At 47.7% G+C, this 20,498-nt stretch overlaps 1 protein-coding gene across 2 annotated transcripts in view; it reads right to left on the bottom strand.

Annotated features, from left to right (window-relative positions):
* The window catches only part of METTL3 (methyltransferase 3, N6-adenosine-methyltransferase complex catalytic subunit), a 124,207-nt gene that overhangs the window by 46,010 nt on the left and 57,699 nt on the right, over positions 1-20,498 (bottom strand). For both annotated transcript variants that reach the window (XR_011204830.1, XM_069238263.1), the window contains exons 2-3: positions 16,820-17,001; positions 15,748-16,143 (exon numbers count right to left, since the gene is read on the bottom strand). Coding sequence is in view for 1 of the 2 variants with exons in the window: in XM_069238263.1 (XP_069094364.1) it covers positions 15,748-16,143; positions 16,820-17,001 (578 nt within the window). In the remaining variant the exon portion in view is untranslated. The remainder of the gene's footprint in view (positions 1-15,747; positions 16,144-16,819; positions 17,002-20,498) is intronic.

Genomic DNA, 20,498 nt, shown 5'->3' with positions numbered 1-20,498 from the left:
TAGTGCGAAGTACCACTTTGTCAGGGTAGATCGAAAGGTAGGGTGGCTTAAATGGCAATGCTTGCAGCTCACTCACCCTATAGGCTGATGTGATCGCCACAAGGAAGGCTGTTTTTAAGGTCAGAAGCCCGAGAGGACAGTTATGAAGCTGTTCGAATGGAGTGCACATTAAGAAAGTAAGAACCAGAATCACATTCCATTGGGGCATTTTGAATGGGGATGGTGGAAACATATGGCTAAGACCTTTAAGGAATCGCCTAACAATAGGAGATTTAAACAAAGAGGATTGGTCAGGTAATCTCAGAAAAGCAGAGATAGCTGACAAATAACCTTTGAGGGTGCCCAAAGCAGAACACTACTGGGCCAAAAAAGTATAAACAAAAGGACAACAGAAGGAGGGGCAGAGAGGGGCTCAACAGACTTGTCAGTGCACCATGCTGCAAACGTGTTCCATAGACAGGCGTATACCATTTTGGTGGAGAGATGCCTGCTGTCAAGAAAATGTCATGGATTTCGGGCAGAAGGTAAAAAGCAGTCAACTGCCGGTGTTCAATGTCTATGAAAGAAGGCAGAAACTGGACAGGTTCAAGTGGAGAACCCTCCCTTGCTGCTATGACAGAAGATCCGCCCAAAGGGGCAGTTTGATCACAGGATCGATGGCCATGCTTATTAGCTTGAGATACCAGACTCTTTGTGACCAGTACGGAGCCACAAGGATTACTTAGGCCTTGTTGTTCTTGCTCTTATTGAAAACTCTGGGCAGAAGTGAAAAGGGTGGAAAGGCAAACAGGAGGCTTGAGCTCCACTCGAGACAAAAAGCGCTGCGCGCAAGTGCCACTTTCGTAACTTCAATGTGCAAAACTTCTGACAATGCGCATTCTCTGCAGAAGCGAACTGATGTAACCAAGGCTCAACCCACTGCTGAAAGAGACCTTACTCAACCTCTGTATGGAGGCACCATTTGTGATCGACCAGGCACTGATGGCTGAGTTCGCCTGCACTGGCATTCAGAGAGCCCACCAGGTGTTGAACCATCAGGGAAATGCCTTGATGTTCCAGCCGTGTCCTGATAAAGAGCCCACAACCCCACCCCGTCCTGCTAGTTGCAGTACCACATGGCGGTGGTGTTGTCTGGGAATACCTGCAATGCTTTCCCTTTGAGAGAGGGAAGAAATGCTTTCAATGCCAATCCGCTCTCCCTGAGCTCCAAAAGACTGATGTGGAGCCCAGACTCTATCGGAGACCAGACACCTCTGATCTCCACTTCTCGCATATGGCCTACCCATCCCAGGAATCACTGTCACTACTGTCAGATCTGTTTGGGGAAGGGAGAGGGATCTGCCTCTGACCCAATTGAGGTTCAAAAGCCACCATTGCAGATCTTGCACACTTCCCTCCGACATCTGGACCATAGTGAAGAGATTCCATTGATGCTGTGACCACTGGAACTTCAGATCCCACTGCAGGAGGCCAGGAGACCCAGCAGCCTCAGAATCAGTCTCACCGAAATCCAGGATAGAGGCTGAAACCTAAGTATTATAGCCTGAATATTCTGGACTCACCGCTCGGGAGGATAAGCCCAAAACTGCACTGTGTCCAGAACAGAGGGAGTCAGGTGTGACTTTGGAACGTTTATAGTGAACCCCAGCAAATGTAGGAGGTGTGCTGTAGTCTGGAGACCATGGCCTGGGGCGAGCCAGTTTTTAAAAGTCGTAGAGGAAGGGGAAGACTGAAACTCCTGACCTGTGGAGATGAGCTGCGACCACCGCCATCATTTTGATGAACACCCAAGGGGCGCTGGTAAGGCCAAAGAGGAGAACAGTAAACTGAAAATGCTTGTGGTCCACCGCAACTAACGACTGTGGGCAGATAAGACGGGAATATGGAAATAAGCGTCCTGCAAGTCCAATGCTACCATCTAGTCTCCTTGGTCCAGGGTAGAAATAACGTGAGCCAGAGTGAGCATTTTTAACTTCTCCTTCCTGAGGAAGAGATTGAGGGACTGGAGGTCAAGGATAGGGCATAGGCCCTTGTCCTGTTTTGGGCAACAGAAAGTAGCAGGAATAATAACCATGAACATACTTCTGGCACATGGATGCTCCCTATGGAGTCTTAACCTCCTCGCAGAGAAGTGCCAAGTGATCCTCTGTCATCCAATCACAGGATGGGCAGCATGGATGGAGGAGCAATCCAGAAGAGGAGGGAGTAGCCCCTTTGGACTATTTGCAAAACCCACCTGTCTGACGTGATAGACTGCCAGCGGGACAGGTGATTGCGAATCCTGCCTCTGACTGGTCCCTGGTGAGGAAGTGCCAGACTAGGAAGGTTTGGAGTCTCCGGGGTGGGGAAGGGGGCGGTGGACTGGCTAGACAGCTAGCTCCATGATCCATGAGGACGGAGGATCCCATGTCCACAGCCACGCAGAGGCTGAGCAAGCATGCGCAGCACGCTGGCTGGAGTAACATGGACGTGGTGGGACAGCCCATCCGTAGCCACGAAAGGGGCGAAAAGCAGAGTGAGGGGGGTGAAGGACAGCTGCGAGGCCCAAGGACATGCATATACCAGGCCTCAGAAACCGCTGACCCAGGCTGAAGCACCCCTGTCAGGAGGTTAGTCCTGACTGCCACTGAAGGCAGCTCAAGGCCCAGGACCTCAGCCACTCCCCTTAACACCATGGAGTAGGACGCTCTCTCCTCCGCGGCCAAGGTAGGGGAAGAAAGCATGCCAGCGTCAGGTTAAGTGTCCAGACCAATAGCCTCACCCAGGTCCATCCACCAGTCCATGGGCTCTTTAAGCTGGAATTCCAAAGGGTCCAGCGACCCCTCCCAATCCTCACCATAACCCAACCAAAAAGAATAAGGGTCAGGATCGGACCTATGGAGCAAGGCCCATGCTGATGTCAGAATCTTTGTGTCAGCAATGAGCATGGGAAGGTAAAGATGGTACACCAGACACCGGTTTGGATCCAGGAAGCCAACGCCAAAGCTGCTGGCTCGGAACCTGAGGGGCCTTCGCGGACTCCACGGGCCCAAAGCAGCTCAGCAGAGTCGGACTGCCCAAATATGAGGTCCATGGCCTCATAGAACTTGCTGAGTTGGACAGGGATCGCTCCAGCTCTCAAATATTCTGTGAGGTGAAGAGCCGACCCAGACGGAGGCTCAGAGGATGGAGGCCTGGAATGGCAATGCTCCTTTTCGCTTAACGTGTCGGCCAACAGACGCAGTGAAGTTAAATAACGTTTGCTCTTCTTTGACTTTTTCTTGTGCCTTGACTTACTCAAACGACCTAAGGACTTGGAGTGGGATGACGAAGAATGGGGGCTTGTGACCGTTCTCGGGACTTTCCTCTCAACCGAGATCCGGAGCGACGTGGAGCGGAGCACCAGGACGCAAGTAGCTTTAGGGACCACCCCCTCAAAGCTCTCGGAATCATGACCTGGCACACCAAGCACGACTTCGGGTCGTGGTCACGCTCCAAACACGACAAGAACATGAAGTGCAAATCAGTCACGGACAGGATTTGCACAGCCTGAAGCCGGTCTTGCATCCTGACATCTCAACACACCAGTGAAACACTCAAAAAGCTTTGACAAAACATTGAAAAAGATCAGTCAAAAAGTGACAGGGTAGCTCTTCTTCAGATGTGTGTGTGGCTGGTTTGGAAAGAAAAGAATTGATTTCAGCACGCTGGGGTGGCACCACATCGGGCCCCAAATGTAATTTCTGGCGTGCACAGCACAGTAGCAGAGCCAACCGATGCCAACTAACGGCACACAGGGGTACTGCTTGAGAAAAATGTCCCGATCCAGACTTATGCAGGGGGAAATCCAAAGGTGAGGAACCTGCAACTAGAAGTCTCTATCAAATCTCTATTTCCCTCAGTAAATTTGCCTTAATCTCTATCATTGGCAACTTAAGGTTTAGCACTTATTCTGCTCTGCGGACTGGTGCCTTTTGCAGGTCCAAGGGGGGAGTGAAGGTACTCCAGAAGGCACCAGCATAGTCGTGAAAAGTTTCAGCTTAGCCTCCCTGAATGCCTCTATATGCTGTGGAATTGATCTCAGACCAAGGAAGTTGGGGCATGCCGCGGCCATCCTTGGAGCAGGCTATGAGTGGGACAGTGGGGACAGAGTGGGGTTCTATGAGTGCAGGCTGCATGACTTCTCCCTGGAGCAGGAGTGACAAGACAGAGATAAGTCTTGCTTGGGCTTCTTTCATTTATGGAACTACTTGCCTCTCAACTGCATCCTTAACTTACCCAGGTACAGTGAACTGGACGAGGTCCAGCACCTGAAGTGGGTTAATAGTTTGGAGGGCAACCTGCCCAGTATCTTGTTCCTGTTGGCATACAGATTTGCCCTCAACTCCCTGATGTCCATAAGACAAAATCAGAGGGCATTTGTCATAATAAGGGCACCAGTATCTGTGCTCTCTCCTCTAAAACTGGTTGCTGGTAAACTTTTACACCCCACAATTGGCATACTGATGCATTGATGTAAGTAGCTAGTATATGGCACTTAAGTGCCCAGGGCATTGGTACACCAGTGGTCTCCCACTGGCTGCAGCATGTATTATGCCACCCATGGGAGCCCATGCAAACTGTGTCTGCAGGCCTGCCATTACAGTCTGCATGAAATGGTGCATGTACCTTTAATTCAGATACAAGGCATGCCTTATATCGAGGTCACTGCATTTGGACACTGTAAGTCATCCATCTGGTAGGCCATTCAGCCCAAGGGCAGGGTGCATGACCCTACGTGTGAGGCTACTCCTGCATGAGCAGGGTACTCCTACAAACCACAGAATCCATTCTCTGGACTTTGTAAGTGTGGGGAAGCCATCTTAAGATATTTAGTGGACACTGCTCAACACGGTTGGTCCAACTACATAATGGCTTCTCCGAACCTAGGCATGTTTGGTATAAAACATGTTGGAATCATACAACTACACCGATTCCAGTGCTAATTGCATGAACCCACATACACTGGGGGTTCCTTGGAGTATCTCCCAGTTCTGACTGTGCAGGCTTACAGGGTGTGGCTGCTAGACCATGCTGCTGCCGACCACACACTGGGCGCCCTCCTGCTGATGAGCCTAACCCAAGCAGGGGAAGGCACAACAAAGGATTTCCTGCGAGAGAGAGGTGTGACCACCTCTCCCTTTGAAATAGGTCTCTGGGCTGCGGTGTGGTGGCTGCTGAGCGCCGCCAGACTGCTTTGAAGGGCACATTTGGTGCCCTCCTCGCATAATCCGGTTTGCACCAGTTCAGGAAGCCCTGGTTCCCGCTCTGGTGTGAAACCACACAAAAGACAGAGGAGTGATCACTGCCCTGTCCAGCTCCTCCTGGATGTGCACAGAGCTCTGCCAGGTGGTCAGTTGATTTTGCCATCTTGGGACTAAGGTAGGTAGAGGCCCCTGGGAGCATCTGACTGGTTCGGCCAGGTAGATAATGTCCCTGATCCCCTCCGATAGGTGGGTCACTACAGAGAGTGACTGACCCTCTTTTAGGGTTACTCAAGGGCTCCCCCGAGATTCTTAGAGCAAGACTCTTCAAGGAACTCTCTGCATGAAATCTTATACTCCTGGCCTCTGGAACAGCGGCTGGTTTGCTTTTGGAACTGAAACAAGACTGCATCCAGTTGGGAGGTCTCCCACTGAAAAATTGTTTCCCCAGCTCCTAGAAGATTTCTGCAACATCCATGACCGCAATCACCAGGATCACAAGGACTCTGCCTACATCCAAGAAGCAAGAAGGAATCTCCCTTGGAGTGAAGAAGTCACTCCCCTGCATCTGCAGGCACCTCAAGACGACGACTGGCTGGTGGATCCTGCTGTCCCATGGTCAACAAAAAGCCTCTGCTCACAGGTGGGGGTTCTGTGGTCCCCTCCGGGTTCAACTTGTCTGCTGACCAACTTGGGAGACGGTGGACCCTTGCTGCAGCCACTGGAACGGAACCCCTGTGCACCACGACTGTTGCTCTTGCCAAGGCTTGCTGGCTCTTCCTTTAAGAGATCTTCGTGCTCCAAGAAGCCCCATCTTCCAGCACTCTACAACTCCAAGATCAGCTTCCACTCTACAGCTCTTGCTACGCGGGACTCGTTTTGTTGTGCTGCTGAGGTCTCTCTGTGACACCCTGTGCCTGCTGCTAGTGGGGGCTTTCCTTCCTGCTGAAGGCCTGCCCTGACTCCCCTCCAAGGGTCCAGTCACTAGGACCTTGCTGGTACCCAAAATCCTACAATCTTCCGTGCAACAAATATTTGCATTTGCCAAGGCGTGTTGACGGTCCTGTTGGCCACTGACCCTTCTGCAATCCGGCAATAGATGTGGGACAGCTCGTGGGCAACTCCAGTGGTCTCTTACATCCCCTGGACTCCGCAGCTGGACTTCTTCCTTCACCAGAAAGCAAATGGTCAGAGTCCACTGCAAAATGTAATAGTTTTATGGGTGCTCCTATTGCTCGCTCTGTGTCCATGTTTATGACAAACGCATGAAAGATGCTGTGTACATTTTGCTTGCATTGAGGAGAATAATATTTAAAGAGGGACAAATATACATAAAACAATATTTAACAAAGCCAATAGACAGCATTCCTTTAAATAAGCAATGGCTTCTTCGTTCATTTCATCAAGCTTGTTGTGTATGGGTTTTTCTGTAGATGAGTGAATATGAGAATAACATCAAAAGGAGACCATGTAATAGTCCCAACAAATGAAGATCACAATAAGGTCATGTCTGCTTTTGAAAAGCACATGTAACAAACTTATTTTTGGAGTTGGTAAACCAACTTCAGACTCCCTGAGCCAAAACCAGTTTGTGGACTACAGGAGACTGTGGCTTGGAAGTGAAGAATTTATTTGAAGCTTGCTGGGAATAATAGACTGGCTTTTGGAGTGGGACAGATTTTTCACTAGCTTTGCGCTGAATTTCTGAGACCAAAGAGATGCTCTAAAGGGCTAGGGGTGGTATTCTCTTGTGAAGCAGACAGACTTGGCTGCACTTGGAACTGAGGAAGCACTGACCTCCCTGTGAGACAACCAGTGGACCACTAATCAAGACTGCCTGCTATTCTGAAACATCTCCCATGTGTGGCAGAACAATTTACTGTGGACTTTGACCTATGCACTTCTACCTGAGAAGACAGTAGTGAACGTTTGGAGACTGAGTCAACAATCTCAAGTTAAAGACCATTTTCTGAAGCTGGGAACTACAATACAATATGGACCACTAGACAACTTGGCGAGCTGCCAAACTTACATTACAAAACACGCACTCTTGCTGCTTCATCTTAGCAGTTTTTCCCCACGATTTATTTTGGCAAGGCAACAGTCTTGCCTCAACAGCCTTTAGCTGATTCCTATAAGTGGAAGAGACACAACACAATGACACTTGTGCTATGGACACTGAAAGCCAGCACACTGTGTTGGTGGTCACCACAGATAGTGCTATAGTCTGTGGAGGGCCCATGTACGGTGGTGCGTGGTGGTATATCCAGCCTCACTGCCTATTAGGCCTGCCCTTGGGGTCCTGAAGCAGTATCCAGTGTGGACACTGTCATTTGCCAATGCTATCCTAAAGCAAAATTACTGGTGCACTCCAATTCAGAAGGTGAAATGTCTTGAGTGAAAATATTTGGACAAGTATCCTCGAAGCGCAAACCGTAGGCCTGATCAGAAAGAGGAGGGGATATGTCGCAGAAGAGGACTCCCGAGGAAGAAGCAACCGGAAAACAATCTTCTGAATCTGGAATCGGGGTACCGAGGTCGGGGAAGCCGCATTGCCAATCCAGTGGCACCAAAGGGGGCAACCCAACTGTCGCCTGAAGAAGAAGAACAGGGACATAAGGCATGGTAAACAGACTGAACTTGAAGATGTTGATCTGTGTCAGGGTATTGATAGGGATATGGAACCTTAGCAATCGGGGAGTCCTGGGGGCTTCCTGTCTGCCTGGCGCGGGGGAGCAAATGTGGCCTGTGAGTAATTTCTAATAACTTCTTTCTTTTACACCCATTACTATTTCTGTTTAGTTCTAATTGTGTGACTGGTGTGTGTGGTGACCGATTGACTGAGTGAGGTGTCTTGTAAGTGTGCGAGAACAGAAGATAGTGAGACTGGTTAGATGACAGCGCCCGTTTCTACCCTGACTAGATTCCAAGATTCTGGCTGAGTGTAGTTGTGTGAGTAGCAATGCAGTTTACAATAGGTTCTTAGTGTTTACAATAAAGAGGTGGAAGGTGGGTTGGACTACATACCTGTTCCTGCAACAGTTTATTTTGTCAGTGACTTGGACCCCCATAGGTCGCTCTATTCTTATGTGGAATGTCAATGTGCTGGGCAAGAAAATCAAAAGGGGGCTTGTTGGAGCCTACATTAGGCACTTAAAACCGGATGTGGTTCCCCAAGAGACCCACTTGAGGGGAACCCAATGTCACTTCCTAGCCCCAGGGCCTAGACTACACTAGCTCATGCTGGCTTTACCTCAGGCTCCCAGTAATACTGATCCGAAGGTCACCCCCTTTCCAGATTCAGTGGTGGTGTGTGAGCCCTAATGGGATGTACGTAGCAGTTCAGGGCCTTTGTGGAAGAATATATGTTACGGTTATTAGTGTCTATGCGCCCCGTGCATTCTACAACCCATTATGGACAAGGTAATGGATATTTTACTGGCAACCGAGTCTTCACTACACATCATTGGTGGGGATTTCAATTATGTTATGTCCCCTAACCTAGATGGATCAGGCACTGTATCACACAAACCCATGCACACACCACTAACGCGTTTTGCTGGAACACTGGGGCTCTCTGACCTATGGTGCCGCCATCACCCAACAGAATGAGGCTATTCTTATTACTTAGAGATGCACAAAATATTTTGTAGAGTAGATAATATCTTCACGCCAGCGGGAGAGGTGGAGATGATCCAACAAGTAGATTACTTGGCTAGGGGAGTCTGACAACTCCCTGCTCTGGATCTCCCCGAGTCAGAGGCCCCTTGGTAATGGCCTGGGGTGAAAGATGAATACAGGGCAACTGAGGGATGAGGCAATTTCACGTTAGCTCCAAGTAGAGAGTGAACTCTATTTTACAGAAAATAAGGACTCTGTTAATTCAGCAGTGGTTATGGGACCGAGCCCAAAATATCATTGCTTTCAAGAAAAAGAAAGCCACGAGCGAGCGTGGGGGATGTCTTGAACCAAGACTGACACGAGCTGAGGCTGTGAATGCGGCCTTGCCAAACATTTGGATTGCATGGGAAATTGAGACCATGCACACTGAATATAGAGCTCTGGTAAGCAATGACGCACGTACCCAAATCTTAGCCATGCAAAAAAGTCTCTAGAATACTGGTGACAAGGCGGGAAAGTTGTTGGCTTGGATAGGCCGACTTGAGGTCGAGGCCCATTGGGTGCACCACATGGACGAGATAGATGGTAAAACCTCTGCAGCAAATAGATAGCAGAAGAATTTGTGAAATACTATGAGGTCCTTTACAAAGATCCCCCCCACTGGCTGAACGTTCAACAAATTGAGGAATATTTGAGTACAGTGGCTGTGCCGACCTTCCCCACAGAGGTCTGCATGGCCTTGGAGGAAGAGATCTCCCTTTCTCAAGTACAGACAGCTGTAGCTAAGATAAATTTGGGTAAAACGTCGGGACCCAGCGGTCTACCACCAGAATGTTTTAAAGAAATATGTAGATATATTAGCTTCCCATCTGTTCAAAATGTATTTGGAAGCCTAAGAGAACTTGTGCCAAGCCACAATAGTTGTGAAACACAAACCTGGGAAACCGGCCACAAGTTGGGGTCCTATCACCTAATCTCGTTACTTAACGTAGAGACCAACATCCTGGTTACAATTCTGCTACTAGGCTCATGGGCATCGTCTCCCCCTTCCCCCCCTTGTCCACAAAGATCAGTCTGGCTTTTTGACCCAGCGATCAACCAGATGTAATCTTTGGAGACTTCACAATGAGTTGGCGGACATCCAGTCCCACCGAGACCCCCCCCATGCATTCATATTCTTGTTGATGCAGTATACTGGCCTTTCATGATACAAACTGTGCAAAGGATTGGCTTTGGTCCACAATTTTGGGCACTCATGGCAGCAGTAATGGTTAATGGAGTTCTGTTCACAGAATTTCCCATAAATAGATAAGCCGACAGGGGTATCCCTTGTTTCCCCTCCCGTTTGCCCTCATACTGGAACCCCTGGCATGTACAGTCCATGCTCACATGAACATCAAGGGTTTCAGTACTGCTGGGTCCCCGACTCGAGAGGAAAAGTTCTCGTTATATGCGGATGACATCCTTCTATATCTTACTCAACCTGAAGAGCAGATCGCCCATGGTATTATGGTGTCCACTCTGGATACACCATAAACTGAGATAAGCTGGTTCTCTTTCCTACCAGAGGATACCTTGAACTGTCAGATCTCTCTGAGAGACTGTGACTAGATCAGGAGGGGTTTCAGCATCTTGAAATGTATTTAACATTAGACCTGGAGAGGTGCCCAGAATTGAACCTAAAGAAGGTACATGAGGAATTCCATGTAGATGCAGACCATTGGAGGACACTGCCCTTAATGATATTGGGGAGTGCAGCCATGTTTAAGATGGTCACCCTCCCGAAAGTCTTGTACGCTGTAAAGAAATGGCTCCCTGTTGCAGTAACCCCCCACTTTTTGCCTGATACTGATGCTGACTTGACTGAGAAGTGTGCTGGGACCCTGCTAACCAGGCCCCAGCACCAGTGTTCTTTCACCTAAAATGTACCATTGTTTCCACAATTGGCACAACCCTGGCACCTAGGTAAGTCCCTTGTAACTGGTACCCCTGGTACCAAGGGCCCTGATGCCAGGGAAGGTCTCTAAGGGCTGCAGCATGTCTTATGCCACCCTAGGGACCCCTCACTCAGCACAGACACACTGCTTGCCAGCTTGTGTGTGCTGATGGGGAGAAAATGACTAAGTCGACATGGCACTCTCCTCAGGGTGCCATGCCAACCTCCCACTGCCTGTGGCATAGGTAAGTCACCCCTCTAGTAGGCCTTACAGCCCTAAGGCAGGGTGCACTATACCACAGGTGAGGGCATATGTGCATGAGCACTATGCCCCTACAGAGTCTAAGCAAAACCTTAGACATTGTAAGTGCAGGGTAGCCATAAGAGTATATGGGCTGGGAGTCTGTCAAAAACGAACTCCACAGCTCCATAATGGCTACACTGAATACTGGGAAGTTTAGTATCAAACTTCTCAGAATAATAAACCCACACTGATGCCAGTGTTGGATTTATTAAAAAATGCACACAGAGGGCATCTTAGAGATACCCCCTGTATTTTACCCAATTGTTCAGTGCAGGACTGACTGGTCTGTGCCAGCCTGCTGCTGAGAGACGAGTGTCTGACCTCATGCGGTGAGAGCCTTTGTGCTCTCTGAGGACAGAAACAAAGCCTGCTCTGGGTGGAGGTGCTTCACAACTCCCCCCTGCAGGAACTGTAACACCTAGCAGTGAGCTTCAAAGGCTCAAGCTTCGTGTTACAATGCCCCAGGGCACTCCAGCTAGTGGAGATGCCCGCCTCCTGGACCCAGCCCCCACTTTTGGCGGCAAGTCCAGGAGAGATAATGAGAAAAACAAGGAGGAGTCACTGGCCAGTCAGGACAGAGCCTAAGGTGTCCTGAGCTGAGGTGACTCTGACTTTTAGAAATCCTCCATCTTGTAGAAGGAGGATTCCCCCAATAGGGATAGGAATGTGACCCCCTCCCCTTGGGAAGAGGCACAAAGAGGGTATACCCACCCTCAGGGCTAGTAGCCATTGGCTACTAACCCCCCAGACCTAAACACGCCCTTAAATTTAGTATTTAAGGGCTCTCCCTGAACCTAGAAATTAGATTCCTGCAACAATAAGAAGAAGGACTGCCCAGCTGAAAACCCCTGCAGAGGAAGACCAGAAGACAACAACTGCCTTGGCTTCAGAAACTCACCGGCCTGTCTCCTGCCTTCCAAAGAACTCTGCTCCAGCGACGCCTTCCAAAGGGACCAGCGACCTCTGAATCCTCTGAGGACTGCCCTGCTTCGACGACGACAAGAAACTCCCGAGGACAGCGGACCTGCTCCAAAAAAGACTGCAACTTTGTTTCAAGAAGCAGCTTTAAAGAACCCTGCAACTCCCCGCAAGAAGCGTGAGACTTGCAACACTGCACCCGGCGACCCCGACTCGGCTGGTGGAGAACCAACACCTCAGGGAGGACCCCCGGACTACTCTACGACTGTGAGTACCAAAACCTGTCCCCCCTGAGCCCCCACAGCGCCGCCTGCAGAGGGAATCCCGAGGCTTCCCCTGACCGCGACTCTCTGAAACCTAAGTCCCGACGCCTGGAAAAGACCCTGCACCCGCAGCCCCCAGGACCTGAAGGACCGGACTTTCACTGGAGAAGTGACCCCCAGGAGGCCCTCTCCCTTGCCCAAGTGGAGGTTTCCCCGAGGAAGCCCCCCCTTGCCTGCCTGCAGCGCTGAAGAGATCCCTTGATCTCTCATTGACTAACATTGCAAACCCGACGCTTGTTTCTACACTGCACCCGGCCGCCCCCGCGCTGCTGAGGGTGAAATTTCTGTGTGGGCTTGTGTCCCCCCCCGGTGCCCTACAAAACCCCCCTGGTCTGCCCTCCGAAGACGCGGGTACTTACCTGCAAGCAGACCGGAACCGGGGCACCCCCTTCTCTCCATTCTAGCCTATGCGTTTTGGGCACCACTTTGAACTCTGCACCTGACCGGCCCTGAGCTGCTGGTGTGGTGACTTTGGGGTTGCTCTGAACCCCCAACGGTGGGCTATCTTGGACCAAGAATTGAACCCTGTAAGTGTCTTACTTACCTGGTAAAACTAACAAAAACTTACCTCCCCCAGGAACTGTGAAAATTGCACTAAGTGTCCACTTTTAAAGTAGCTATTTGTCAATAACTTGAAAAGTATACATGCAATTGAAATGATTCAAAGTTCCTAATGTACTTACCTGCAATACCTTTCAAACAAGATATTACATGTTAAATTTGAACCTGTGGTTCTTAAAATAAACTAAGAAAATATATTTTTCTATAACAAAACCTATTGGCTGGATTTGTCTCTGAGTGTGTGTACCTCATTTATTGTCTATGTGTATGTGCAACAAATGCTTAACACTACTCCTTGGATAAGCCTACTGCTCGACCACACTACCACAAAATAGAGCATTAGTATTATCTATTTTTACCACTATTTTACCTCTAAGGGGAACCCTTGGACTCTGTGCATGCTATTCCTTACTTTGAAATAGCACATACAGAGCCAACTTCCTACACGCCCTGCAAAATACCCATTACAGGAGTCCCGTTGAGATTTTCGTTAAAACTGATGATGAGCTCAGGAAGCTGGCATACAATTACGAGCATCCAAGAGTGGCCCTTAGGAGACTATAATGGAATCAATATAATGGTGGTATTGACTTCCCAGATATAAAAGCCTACTATTGGAAATCCCATCTGGCTGCTATAAATGATTAGGGCTACTTGGATGGCGACCATCCCACTTATGCACTAGAAAAATCCCAATTCCAAAAGTTCCAACATTATCTCTATTGTGTGGGAGGGACAGGGCGTTGTCTACCGGCAACCCAAGTGACGTTCGAGGCATGGTTCAAGACAAACAAGTATATAGGATAGGAGCATATAATCATCTGGGAGACCCCACTATGGAAGTTTTAAAGAACTTGGAAAAATGAGCGGTTTTGGCGTCTGGAATCTTATTGGAATCTCCAAGGTGAGAGATATTCTTGAAGGGGGTAGCCTTATTTCTTTTCAGCCTCTTCAACGTGACTATCAGCTCCATGACAACCAACATTTCAAATATTTACAGCTCAGGAACGCTTGGGAGCCAGAGAGCACTGATACATAGCTCCCCGAATATGTGCCCTTGGAAGGCAAGCTGTTAATGGGGCAACTAGTGAAAAATGTAGTCTCCTCTGTTTATAAAACAGTCAATAATGATGTACCAGATGCCCTAAAGAAACTGAGAGGTAAATGGGAAAATGAGGTGGGAGAACTAGATGATTTGGAGTGGAAGGCTGCCTTGATGCATCCGCAAAAAGTGTCAATTAAATCCAGGTTGAGACTCATTCAGTTTAGAATACTCCATAGGGTCTATTATGACCGTGCACGCCTGCATACAATGTCCTGAGGTGTAGGAGTCTGAGGAGGGACTTTTTTGATACTCTGGACCTGTCCAGACATACAATCGTATTGGCAAAAGATTTGAACTGGGTAAGACACGGGCTGTTGAACCTAAAAATGCTCTTTTTAGTAAACCCACTGATGTGGATGTCCCATGAGCGAAATTAAACTTCTGTATCGTAGGTCTGGTGGTGGTCAAGAGGGATATGGCCAAACATGCCCATCTAAATTCTATAAGATCTGGGGTGGGTGCATAAAATACTATGATTTGGCAACCTGGGATGATAGAGATGAGGCACCATCTGCCGAGATTTAATGGCCGACATGCTTCAATTACCTGTAACTATCAGATTATTACTGCTTGCTTAAGTATTCCCAAGTTGCCACTTCTGATATATGATGTGAAGATTATTGCTGCACTAATGCCCTTCCGCACTCTCTACTTGCTTGTTGTGGGCAACTGTAAGTGCCCTTTTTGTCATGCTTTTCAAAAACCAAATAAAAATATTATGAAAACAAAATGTGGACAAGTATTGTTCCCTAGTATCCCAAAGTACTTTTCCCGAGTGTTTAATCCTGATGGGACCAGCAATTACCTTTACCAATGCCATCAGGATTAATGGGACACTCATAACAAGTCCTTCAAGTATGGAGTGGCAAACTGACTGAGTGATATGGGATTAACACGGACTTGGAACTAAGAGCCGTGGAGAGAGTTATACACAGGGAATTGAAAGAGTCACACAAGGGTGAAAGAAAGGATTTCATGTGGGAACACATACAGGAAGACAAGCAATACACAGATCTTACGATGTTTGGAGACAACTAACACAAGGCACATTTGACGCAGGCAGGGCAGCTACATACACTGACAATGTGGTGGCAAGGGCACACATGTGTGATGTATGGGAGACACAGCATGATGCAAAAGAGAAAGAGCATGATCCACGGGAGCCACATGCTTTATTGCTTGAAGGATGCTAAAAGGGTGATATTTGTGGCAAAACAGACATGGTGACATGAAGGAAGGGACACCTGCATGGTGAGCAGTGCAAGAGACAAACAAGCTGAAGCACAGGAACAAATAGTTTACTATGAAGTAGAATTATTTCACCTACCACATGGATGTAAAACAGTATGGTTTTTGATGATGCTGACAAACTCTGGCTGTACTGCTGCCAACTGTTGATCTCTCCTGTACCTCCATTCTAACTCTTACCAAGTTGACTAAACCCAGGTCCTTCTCCCAAATCACCTATTACCCTGTTACCTTATCTTCGATCAGCTGCCCTCTTCCCTGCCACCATGCTGATGGCTTCACGATCTTTAGCTCTACTAATTCCTTGTCATCCACCCACCTACCACTCATGTCTTGCCTTCCTTGATGCTCCCAATCATGTCATCCCATCAAATTTCCTCATTCATGCTCCTGTCCATAATGCCAGTACCCTTTGCTGCTCTCTGACTCCCCATCCATACTGCCACTGGAACTTCTTGCAAGCTATCTCCCTGCTTGATTATCCTCCAGCCCCCCACCTGAAAGAGTACCTTTTTGCTCTGTTGCTCCTTAGTTGACTGCTGGTTCAGCAGGCTCTCAATTTCTAGGTCCAGGTCTGAGGCATGCTTGCGGGTCTTCTTTGCAGGCTCCACCACCTTCTTCTCCGCTGATGGGCCAGCCGTGGTAGATGAGGTCGGGGCAAGAGAAGATGTAGGATCTTGCTCCAGTCTTCGCTTCTGTCGAATGCCAGTCTCAATGACTTCGGGGGCCTGTTTCTCTGCCACCACACCGATCATGGCAGACAGCTTGCAGTGATCAGCGTAGATGATGACTGTAGGGCGGTCCTCATCATCTAGCAAGGTACGTGCCTTCACCTCAATTAGCTCTTGGGCTGCAAACTTCTGCAGTAGGCTCTCCACACTCTCCCGGGTAACAGGGGCACTGGCCTGTAAAACAGGGTGGGGATAGGTATGATATAGCACAAAGAAGGTACTAGAGCAAGGGATAGGAATTTCCACAACACTTCCCAAAATGGTCTACTAAAAACACTCAGAAGACCTAATGTGGCAGAAGTGACTTCAGGTGGGTCCTTAACCAGGAAGTCCGAAAATACCCTTTTAGAACAGACGACATATCAATATCTCTGAAGCAACCTGCCATTTGTATTGACCAAGGGAAGGCATATTTCCGTCTGCCCCAGACCCAGGTGGTACACTTTTTCTGTACCCGAGCCTTGGTAGGCACGATTACCACTTACTTTTCCCACAGCAGCATGCTTCTCCTTATTATGAACAAACTGCACATTTATCTCAGTTACTATGGCCCATTTGAAAAGGATGCGCCCTTACCCAACAAACCGCAGGCATGCTGTCGCATACTATGCACCCTGGCAGACAGAAAGGTGTCTTATTTGTCCCCTCGACAAGCAGATTGGCAGCTTAGCGTGACTCAGACAGGGAATGCTGTGGCTCTGCTGGCACACTACCAACCTGCCCTAACCTAGGTTGACACACAGCCGCCATCGTATCCCCTATGACCCAGATGAAAAAATAACTTCTTATTGCACCCAACACAGATACCAAATCTTCTCAATGTTTCCCCAAGACAGCATTCTTATCATACCGTGCTCATTGCCTGTTGGATGGAGACGGAATCTGTGGGCAATGCTAGAGAGAGATCGGACAAGTGATGGAGCAGCTTTTTCTCCAGCTCTGGGTCAATGACCACCTTGGGCACAGAGGCCGGTGAGGATGCTGGCCCCGGACTGTCACTCCGTAAGGAAGGGGACATGCTGCCCTCAGGATCTGTGGAGATAAGGTAAAACCAAAACAACAATCCTCAGTAGCAAAATCTTGAACATGGGACGGACCTACAACTGCTCAACTACTGAATGACACAGCTAAGTCAATATTCCCAAACTAAATTGGGGGAGGGAGGAACAAGAAGGAATGGGCCACCAGGAGTTGAACCCTCCAGTTATGTATACATGTACACAGAAAACAATTCTGGTCCAAAAAGAATATAGTGAGCACAATAAATTTTCCAATTTCTCTTACACCATACAAGTGTCTAATACAGCGTTTCTTAATAATCTATATTACGGGCAACCCTGGGGGGTTGAAAATTAAATAATATTAACATATTAATAAAGTTTATATAAATGAAGAAGCAATATGCAAAACTGAAAATGTTAAAACATTCTGTAAATGTAAAGGAATCTGAAATTAGAGACTAAAAATTAAGTTTGTCTCATCAGATTGGTTTGTGGGAGCAGTGCAAGTGCATCAAACTGAATTTACAATGATAGATGAGAGGCCTCAATCTCATTTAGGAAAACTTCAATCTTCCCCAAAAAAATTACAATTCTGATTTTGTTTGCGATATTTTCTTGTGAATTAAAATATAAAAAAATACTAATTTCTGTATTTCTGTGTATTGTTTAGCAGGTGAAATCATAAAAATGCTTAGGCAGGGTTCCTCTGCTTCCAGTAATGACTGAGTGGGGGTCCCCTGGATCCAACACTGCTTCTATGGGGGTTCCAGTACTGATTAAGTGTCATTCCACAGAAGTCAAAAGGTTAAGAACTACTTGTTTAGTTTATATGTCGAATAGGGAAAGGAATTAGGGAATCTCAAGGAGAGGCCTTACACACTTATCCAGATGCCATGCTTCATCCCTTGTGCCTCCTCGTTTATCAAGAATTATTATATTGACGAACAGGCTTCCTACTTGGTAAGAAGCACTTAGAGGATTTTTATTTAAAGGGAGAGGAAAGCTGGTGGAACAGGTATATAAGATAAAAATCGCATTGGTACCTCAAGTATGTCTTTACTAAGGAGAGTACCGGGGGGACGATTAAAATGGAGTGGTCGGTGCCTAGCGAGGGTAATTAATGCTGCATCATTCTAGTCAACATGTTTCTGTCCCCTGTGGGGTCCGTGTCAGTCATCAGGACCAGGATCCCAATTTGATGCAAAGCTATGCCCCATGCGTTCAGACTTCATTCACACACTTCATGATTATAAAAGTACTAAAGGAATACTGGCGACTAGCTTTCCATTTGAAGGGCAAGTAGAAAATACAATGAAAGAAAACGACAAACTACACAAAATTAAAATCTCAAAATGGAATTAGAAACAATCAGTGTTTGAAAACATGTAGCGTGTAGTGTGTTCTCAGTGCATGCTGAGCCATCTTGGTGACACTGCAAACACACATGCGGAAAAATCACACTTAGTAGGTTTGAGGAAATGGGATGCATTATATGGTGTGGTTGTGCGACCTCACCATATAAAACATTTACCAATCCCAAACCAGGGGAGGTGTGGCTCTAAGCAGAAAGGCACACAAAGGAACATATATAAAGCATTTACACAGCACCAAAAATTGAGGAGCAAATACACAAGGCACAAAAGAAATCATACATCAATTTATAAATATAGATTACATTTTAAAGTAAATTTTGACATTAAAACGAAACAGATCCACCCGAGAGTTCCGGAGATACAGAATTTACTTGGTATGGTAACAACACTTTTTAATTATCCACGAACAAGCATTGGAAAATTCAAAAAATGTGACATTTAAAAACTTTTTCAGGAAGAACTTCTGTAAGTATCAATGTGGCTACTTGGAGTTACTTTAGGCTATCAACTCCAGCATGGAGGCAGCCAGTGGGACTAACAAGGTCCACAAAAATAGCTACATGTCCAGGAAAAGTCGTCATCAGTTCAGGTCCAGTGTCAGTGACTCCTTGCCATTGACTTCTATGGAGTGGTCCTGATGTAAGGGATACAGGATGCTGAAGATGCGCAAGGGTGCATTGCGGTCAATGGGGGTCTTCATGGGGATACTCCTAAGTCCACAGGCTTGGTGAGGAAATCCTGGCCATAGGGATCGGCGCCTCTTAAACTCCTCTTGGGCTTGATAGACGTCCACAACCAGTCACCGGGTACAGGGGTTTAAGTGGTTCTCTTCTTTTTGGCAGTAACTTGCCTTCTTGGTGGTGTAGCTGCACTCCCACAACTTTCCTGGATTCACCAGATTCAGGGGCAACTTTTGAGCATGGTGTCTTGGTCCCTTGGGCTACACAGTTGCAAGGAGCAGCGTTTCAGGAATCTAGGCTACCAACTCACCCCAACAGGCTATTGTAGACCTGTGCTGCGAACAGGAGGTGAGCCAACTGACCCTTTGAGCCTCTTACTTCGGCGCTGAGCTCTGGAGTCGACTTCTCCAAATGCAGGACATAGCAGGCACAACCCTTCACCTTTGCTAAGCCACCAGGCTCAGCAGATGCAGTCCACATTGGGGCAGCATTTCATCGACATGTCCTTGGTGCAGCAGAGCAGTCCTTCATTCCTCTTCTCTAGTTCAATGAGATCTAAGTTCTGGGTGCAAGGGGTATCTGTTTTATGTCCAGAAAATGCCTCCAAGGAAGGTTGCGGTCACCACCCAATTAGCTATCAGATTCCCTCCCACCTGATGACAACTTCCTGTGAATCTACCCTAGAAGTCTCCATTCTGTCCACCACAAGATACCAGAATCCTTCTCTTGGTGTTTAGAGCTCCCTAGACCAACCCAGAAGTCCCCCTTTCTGTCCTGGTGCCAGCCTATCTACCTGAACAATAGGTTTATCTACCTAAGCAATAGGCCTCTAAAATGTTCACCATTTACCCTTCAAAAGGCAGCTTCCCCTTTGTAACTTGCCTTTTAGGCCAACACGTGTGTGGCTTCCAGTAAGGGAGAGGAAACACCTCTCTCCAATGCAGGCTTCTATTGTGTCCTTTCCTGGGAGTCGTTCTCATGTCTCCTCAAGAGTGCAGAACGCTGTATCAGGGACAGACCCCATGTGCAACCGTGAACAGGCACAGGAGACTTTGGGCAACAAAGTGGCAACTATGTTAAAGTTTCCACAGCCACAAGCTACATTATTATGACTTTGCCATCAAGTTGGGCTTAATGCAATGAGTTGTTTGATACCTTACATTATCAACTATAGCAGTCCGAATCAGAAGCTAGCAAGACCTAGGTGTCAGCTTGTACCAATGAACTCGCCAATGGGGCCACTAGCCTTTTTGTGGGTTTTTATTGCTGGAACATGTTCAAGTACAAGTAAATGTACAAGTTCCACTTTCCACTGTACAGCACCCTGCCTTGCTGCTTGGTAGGCTTGCCTCAGGTTAACTTGTATATATATTAAAGGCGAAGATTAGGCTTTGCCATCGCTTTAAATGTCAAAGTGGGGTTAGCAGTTTTAAAACTTCCCTTCCAGTCTGCAGTCACCGACTGGAAGCCATGTT

Source organism: Pleurodeles waltl, chromosome 6 (genome assembly GCF_031143425.1).
Source record: "Pleurodeles waltl isolate 20211129_DDA chromosome 6, aPleWal1.hap1.20221129, whole genome shotgun sequence".
In the NCBI taxonomy this organism is placed as follows: domain Eukaryota; kingdom Metazoa; phylum Chordata; class Amphibia; order Caudata; family Salamandridae; genus Pleurodeles; species Pleurodeles waltl.
Note: the sequence above shows the minus strand (reverse complement) of the source record. Positions and strands in the feature narration are given on the sequence as shown.